The 7,918-nt window shown below is 44.1% G+C and overlaps 1 protein-coding gene across 1 annotated transcript; it reads right to left on the reverse strand.

Annotated features, from left to right (window-relative positions):
• Nucleotides 1-5,784: 5,784 nt before the first annotated feature.
• On the reverse strand, nucleotides 5,785-7,705 carry LOC110333931 (histone H1.4). Its single transcript, XM_021215719.1, has one exon. It carries the CDS (start codon nucleotides 7,648-7,650, stop codon nucleotides 6,991-6,993), a length of 660 nt encoding a protein of 219 aa, XP_021071378.1. The 5' UTR covers nucleotides 7,651-7,705; the 3' UTR covers nucleotides 5,785-6,990.
• Nucleotides 7,706-7,918: the final 213 nt, after the last annotated feature.

Below are 7,918 nucleotides of genomic sequence, written 5' to 3' on the forward strand. Positions count from 1 at the left end.
ATAGGGAACTGATTGCTATCTTGCGTCAGAAGATACGACTGACCAGCCATGTGTAAAAGTGGATCACTGAGTGTCAAAGGTGCTGTTGTGTCAGAGGTTGTGAGCATGCACTGGCTCACTAGCTCCTAAGGGGTTGTTTGATGTAGGAGATGTGCTGTCTGTACCAGAAAGGTATGTTATGCCCTTTGTGTCAGTGGAAGTTGACACACTTACTCTCATGTCCCAGTATGCCTGGGAAGCAATCAGCAGCATGCAGATAGCCCTTCCCATATCTTACATTGGAAGAAAGATGTAAATCACCAATAAATACCAAACTTCATTTCCCCGCAGATGTTATTATTTGTAATATTCCATTTATAGACGTTCTCTATCGCTCATTCAGATTTCTCTCTTTCAAAGGCTGCCTGGTGTAAACTGGTTTCCTAGTCATTAGACCTATAACAGAAGCGAATTCTACTTTCACAAATCAAACAAAAAACTCTGACAGAAAAGCTCTGACAGTTTGCTTACTTCCTTTACCTCAGGCAAGTATCTCCTTTTGAAGAATCAGTGTGTAGCTAAGCAGAAAGCGTTGGGTTGTGTGGGATCTGTCAGACATTCTCAGGCAGCTCTGCCCCTTTGTATTTCAGAACGTCTAGGGCAGTTTTGTGTTTTCCGTTACTTTATGCATTCACCTCTCTTCTCATTAAAGAAAGGGTGTGTTTGTTAGGTACCATATTTGCCATCAACATTGTTATTTCTTATAAGAAGAGAGGGTCGGTTTGATGTGTGCAGGTATAGTGGTTCAGCAGGAATCCCTGCTCCAATTTACCTCCAACACTTACAGATAAAAGCTCCAGTCACAGTGAGTTATGAGACACTCTCGAATGATGTGATTTGATGACAAATTTCTCAACTCAACTTCTTCGGTGGGATTCAGATAGCTTACAACTTTTCTTTGTTTCTTTGTTTCTTTATTTTCCCCCTCTAGACACTTTTCTTGTAGCTCAGGGGGGCCATGAATTCACTACACAGGTGGAGCTAACTTTTCAGTCTTGACCTTCCCGTTTCTATGTTGAACATGGATACAGATACGCTCCTACCCCTCCACCCCCATGGCTGGTGTTTTTGAGACAGGGTCTTCCTCAGTAGCCCTGGTTGACCTGGAAGTCAGACCAGTTAGTCTTGAACTTGCAGCCATCTTTGTGCCTCTGACTCCCATGTGTTAGTGCCAATATTACAGAGTTGACTCTTCTTGTCTAATCTCTTTAATTCGTGATCTGAAAGGGTTTCTCCATCTTTATTTTAAGTCAGTGGAATGAAACATAGAAACGATGGTTAATATCCCCTAACTAGCAGCTAAGTAACCACCACTAATTTCAGAGGCTTGTGAGTTATCTCAATCCTTAAAATAGCATTAGCAGACCAGTTTGGACCATTCATACAATTAAACCATTTAATAGCTCATCTTCGTCCTCTAGCCCAGTTGCCATGGGTCTGTGTGCATTTTGAATGAATTAACTAAGGCATCCTACACTTACTTCAGTGTTTATGTATGGAAGGACCTTAACTGTTAAAAAGACAGGATTTAAAAAAAAGTGACATCCCTTTACCTGTGGCTTGTCTTGTCCTGTGTAGTCTTGGTGATGGGAAATGGGGACAATCAGTCACAGTGTATCAGTGCTAACTGTCATGAATCTGAGTAGAGGAAGATAAACATGGAGACATAAGAGGATTTGTCATCTTTGATCAGAAGTTATCCTAGGGGTGGAGACATTTTAACTAGTCAACTCAACTCAAAACTTGACTCAAGGGTTAGAGAGTCTGTGAAGGTAGAATAAAAGCATGGTGGCAGGAAGAGCTGAGGGTTACAAATTGGTCCACAAACGAGGCAGAGAGAGGTAACGGGGAATGATGGGAGAGTTCTGAACCTCAAAGTCTACCTCTAGTGGCATAACTCCTCCAACAAGGCCACACCTATTATTACTTCCCAAACAGGTGCACCAACTGCGGACCAAATGTGAGACTGTGGAGGGTTTTCTCATTCAAACAATCATACCTTTGAAAACTGTCTTGTTTCCCAGTGATCCTGAACTGCTCTGGTCAGTCTATTGGTAACACTTGTGGTGGAAACATTGACAGTGCTATGTCTGTCTCTGGACAGAAAGAAATTGAAGTTCAGCAGTGTAAGCACTCACTCTGTTGCAGGAGATTGAGGCCTAGGAACAAGTTTGATAGTCAAGGTCCAGTGGTTTTCCCTGGCTGTCAATATGTATCAATATGTATCTACTTTGTTTCATTCAGTATGTTATTTTATTGGGAGACTTGCCTCACACAGGTGTGTGAGAGTGACAGGATATGCACCAACTCACGCATTTCTTAGTCTGGGAAAGAGTTCTTTGCACTCTAGATTCCCAGCGAATATCAGGTGGGCCCTTTCGTTCTGTTAGCTGGAGACAGGCCAAAGCTGAATGACTGAACAGAGAGAGTAGTGTCTAGGTCAGTGTTGGTGAGGGTTTGTTCTGGACCTGCTGTTCCATCTCTTGGCCTCGGGCCTGTTGGTAAGCTACCTGGTTACCCACATATCAACTCATAACTTTTACTCACTGCTTTACCTTGTATGGTCCAACTGCAGTGATTTGATTTTGGCCTTTGGCTGTGAATTCACAGAGATCCACCTGCCTCTACCTCCCCAGTGCTGGAATAAAGGCAAGTGTCACCTTGCCTGGCCTCCCCCACTCTCCCTGCCACACCTACTCCTCTGTTTCTTTTCCACTCCTCTGTTTCTTTTCTTTTATACTATGTAGACCAGACTGGCTGGGATTATCAGCAATCTTCTTTTTAGAGCCTTCCATACTGGAATTCCTTGTTTTGAGGATGGTCAATGAGGCTTTTAAAGAGCCCTGCGTGGCAAATATGGAAGCTCTTTGGAACATTCACGTATTTCAAAGCTCTTAGATGACCACAGTCATGGTTCAATCTGATTCACCCTCAGGAAAGATCCCTTTGGTTTACGTTCCCACTTAACTTTTGACTCACAGGAGATAATAAATGATAGCTACTCACTAATTTAAGTATTCCTGTTTGGACTTCTTTCTTTCTTCCTCCTTTCTTTCTTTCTTTCTTTCTTTCTTTCTTTCTTTCTTTCTTTCCTTCTTTTTTCATATAGCAATAGATAAACAAAACTATGAAGCTGTCACAATCTTAATGGCAAAACCTAGGGAAGGTAACCCTCAAAGAGAAAATTCATATGTGAAAATAAGTTGGAAAAAATTCATGTAAAATGTTAACAAAAATGTATTTTATCTAATTAATTAAGACATTTTAATTAAATAACTCATCATGAACAAAAAAATACCTGTCTTATAAATGCGAGCAAGAACCAACATTAGGAACTCCAACTCTATTTCTTTAAAGAGGTCAAGAAGGGGTAGCATGCAATTTCATGTGATGTCAAAATAGAAAGGATAAAATTCATAACTAATTACTAACTGAAAATTAAAACTTGGAAGAAAACTGCAACTCAGTAAATTCTAAACACATACACAAGCAAATATTTTAACTTAAAAACTCCAAAATTATTATTATGGAAAGGAAATTAAAAGACAATGATGGGCTGGTGAGATGGCTCAGCAGGTAAGAGCACCCGACTGCTCTTCCAAAGGTCCAGAGTTCAAATCCCAGCAACCACATGGTGGCTCACAACCATCCGTAACAAGATCTGACTCCCTCTTCTGGAGTGTCTGAAGACAGCTACAGTGTACTTAAATATAATAAATAAATACATCTCTTAAAAAGACAATGATGTTAGCTTTTCTTTTTCTTTCCTCCATATTCTATCTCTCTGTCTCTCTGTTTCTCTTTCTGTCTCTCTCTCTCTCTCTGGGTCTCACTATGTGGCCTTTGCAGGCCTGAAACTTGATTTGTAGACTAGTCTCTCAAACTCATCCAGATCTGCCTGCTTCTGACTCCTGAGTGGCTAGGATTAAAGGCCTGCACCACCACATCCTATGACTTTCTTTCCCTTCAAGAAATTTATTATTTTTATTGTATGTGTATGATGTTTGGCCTATATTTATATATGCGCATTGCATGTGTACCCCAGGAGGCCAGAAGAGGACTGCCAGACAATGAGTACTGTATTTGTTCAGAGCTTATAGTTTGATTCAGCATAACATGATGAGCATCTTGTAATAATTTTCATTTATTTATTTCTTGTCTTGAAAATCCATCAACTTTAGAAAATTCTCAGCAATGATCCAAGTGTTTCTACATCATGCACTGATGCACAGTTCTAAGAATGAAAAGTAATAATTAGTTCTGGATCTCCCTGGTGCTCCAAGACACAAAAGTACCTTAGCAAAACCTTAATTAAATGTTCAGTTTAGCTACTGTATCTGTTGATTTGGATTCTGGAATGTAAGCCTGGTCCAGAGCCAAGTTCAGAGTTTGAGCTTTTTGGTGTAGTTGACTGGGGGTAGGCCACCTGTGCTTGGCAGTGTGGACTTTCATTTTCTGCTGGAGAAAGATCTTTTGTCTGGTGCCTCAACATCACTAGCTCAAGATGCTGTTTAAGGCTCTACTTAAAGGTCAAAGTGATACCTTATGCACCAGAGTTTAGGCTGGGCAAAAGTCAGCTGTAGATCTTGGGGTTTCACACAGGTCATGTCCCTTGACCTGAGCAGTGTAGTATTTTGTAAAAGGAAAACATCATTAGGATTTTAATTTGTCCATAGGGGTATCAGATGTGTCATTATTCAACAACCTATCCCTACAACAAGGCCCTGTTATGAAGCTGTTATGAGGGTGTGAGTTCATGAGGTTCTAAGTTCATGGCTTCCTCCATCCTACCCAGTTTACTTTAAATTCAACTGATCCACGTTGAGATTTTTGAAAAACCTGCATTTGCTTTTCTCCTAGCCACACTACTTCCCAGCCTCTCTATTTCCTTGATTTATTTTCTCTGCCATCATCTCTTCCCTAAGCACAAGATGCGAGTCGACCTGGTGAAGAAACAGCTACATCTGGCAGACCTGGATTTTCCTCCTTCTGGGTTCAGCCTGCTTCCTGCTTTGCGGGCATCACAAATGCGCCACCACTATGGGCAACGGGCACCTAGGGAACATACTTGTTGAAAGCTGCTCAAAGACATGAACTGAGTAACTGTCTAAGATACAGGAACAGAGAACCCGATCATCCCAGATTGCTTTTCCTTCTGCCAGAGCCTAATCTCTGCCAGTGGCAAACCCAGTCACATTGAAACCGGCCTGGTTGCAAAGCAAGCATGGTGGGAACTCCTGTCTTAGACCCCTTTTCTATAAGGCACACACCTTACAGAAAGCGAAGGTTGGCGGTTGGAATCATGAAGAAAGCAAAAGCTCCAATTGAAATGAAATTGTTTTGTGAGTGCTCATTTGTGCTCTCAGGGAGAGCAATCACGGGATGCTAAGGCCGGTTCAGTCTCTAGAAGAGGAACTTGGATACAGAAGCGCATGAATAAAGAGCGAGCTGCATGCTTAAAACAGCATCTTTAGTTAATTTTAGTACCTATAATTGATAGCGAATTAACTATCCAGAACTTGTATGCTATGTGGATGTTTGTGCCAGTGAGTGTGTGGTTCCCTGAAACTATTGCGACCACCCTCATTTCCAGGTCACCACAGAGTTCACATAAACACAAGTTTGAAGCATGAGAACCCTGGCGGGCATGGTAGTACACGTGACTAAATTTCACTTGGGAAGGATTGAAAATTCCAGGCTAACTTGGCCTACACTTCTTGTCCAACAGATTGAGAAAAAAGCGCATAGCTTTAAGTTTAAGGATACTTGAAACAACGACAACCCATTTGTTGAAAGAATGCCTGGCTCCTTAAAGTCCTTGAAATCACTCGTGAAAATGGTTACTTGGTTTGTTTACTTGGTAACAGGCTTGGTGCTTGGCCAGCTTCCTGGGCAATGCAGGAGAATGGCAGTCCGGATCAACTGAGATATGACGGTTATGCGCTTATTGTAATGAGGCACAACGCAGGCAATGCTCTTTAAAATAACTGACGCCCATGGCCTTGGATCAGATGCTCATGTCGGGGCTCACCTGCTTCAGCACATTGTACACTAGCTAGAAGCTCTCCTTTCAGCAGCGTTTGCGCTCCTTGCCATCCTTCTGTTTGTTGATGGCAGCTTTAAGAATCCTTCTATGGGGCAGGCTCGGACTTCGCCAGCTCAGACATTGTGCAAAATTTAACTCCCTCCCACGGGTACACTAAATAAACATTTGGTAAAATAACTACCCCGTCACCATTTACACCACAATCATTTACATTACGCAGTATTCAAATGAGGTTAATAAGATTTCCTTCAGGATTGGGTTAGTTTTAGTGTTTCGTCACGAACAGGGACGTAAACGACACTTAAAGGTCTACTGTCTCATTGGCTGTCTTGTCCCTTCGCTTTCACCAATCGGGACGTACGAATTAAACTGCTCAAATCTGCTATAGCTAACCTATTTAAGCACGATCGCAACATAGGGAAATAACAGAAAAAAAAATACTCTGGTTGAGTTTGCATGCTTGACTATGCAATCAGAAGCGAGGTGAGATGGACATTGATCCAGCTCATCCCGCACTGAATCGGTCAATGCTTAAGATCCTATCTCTAAATTCTGCTATCTCCCTTAAAGTTAGCTGCACATCGTCGTAGCATTCATGAGTAAACTATTTCATTCCTATTGTCTCTTAAGGGTTACTTGTGGGCTTGGCATACCTTCATCCACACCACACACATACGAGACTTCAAATCTATTAACTTGCCTTCAGATAGCTATGCTAGAGTTAATGCCACTGCGCACACCCACATATCCCCAGGCTCCTCTGCGAAGCTCAGCCCACTAGGTTGTGCTCCCACCCTAACCACGCCCCCTGTGAATGTGCAACAGCTCTTTCACTGAGAGTTGTGGGGTGGCTCTGAAAAGAGCCTTTGGGTTGTTGGGCTTCTAAGCAGTTGGCCAAAGAAAATTTACTTTTTCTTGGCTGCGGTTTTCTTTGGCTTAGCTGCCTTAGGCTTGGAGGTTTTTGGTTTCGCCGCTTTGGGCTTTACCGTTTTCGCCTTGGCAGGGCTCTTGGGCGCCTTCTTAGCCTTGGTTGCCTTTGCCTTCTTCGGGCTCTTAGCTTTTTTGGCTCCTGCAGCTGCAGCTGGCTTCTTTGCTTTCTTTGGAGTCTTCTTGGTGCTCTTCTTGGGGGTGGCTGTTCCCGCAGCCTTCTTGGGCTTCTTGGCTGCGCCCACAGGCTTCTTCGCCTTGGCCGCGCCTGCCCTTTTTGCTTTGGGCTTAGCCTCACCGGAAGCCGCCTTCTTGTTGAGTTTGAAGGAGCCGGAGGCGCCGGTGCCCTTGGTCTGCACCAGGGTACCCTTGCTCACCAGGCTCTTCAACCCGAGCTTGATGCGGCTGTTGTTCTTCTCCACATCGTAGCCCGCGGCCGCCAGCGCCTTCTTGAGCGCGGCCAGGGACACGCCGCTGCGCTCCTTGGAGGCGGCCACAGCCTTGGTGATGAGCTCGGACACCGGGGGTCCGGAGGTTTTGCGCTTCGCGCCACCAGCGGACTTGCGGGCCTTCTTCTTGACGGGTGTCTTCTCGGCGGGGGCCGGTGCGGCGGGCGCAGCAGGCGCGGTCTCGGACATGGCGAAGCGTGTGAGGAGAGAGAACTCGAGCCGGAAGCAGAGACACTGGCCGGGACTCGGGCCGCGGCGCTGCGCCCGCCCGTTTATATAGGGCGGAGCTGCGTCGTGATTGGTGCGCTGTCCAGCCCGCCTCGCTGGCAGCCACGGAGTGTCCTCTCGGATGCGGAGTTGTGTTTGTTACACCTCAAAAAAAGCCAAAAATGTCAAAATTCCCTACATCGAATTGCCCGATTTTTTAAAAATAATGTTCCCCGAAGTCTCGGGCTTC

Source organism: Mus pahari, chromosome 16 (genome assembly GCF_900095145.1).
Source record: "Mus pahari chromosome 16, PAHARI_EIJ_v1.1, whole genome shotgun sequence".
NCBI classification, from domain to species: Eukaryota; Metazoa; Chordata; class Mammalia; order Rodentia; family Muridae; genus Mus; species Mus pahari.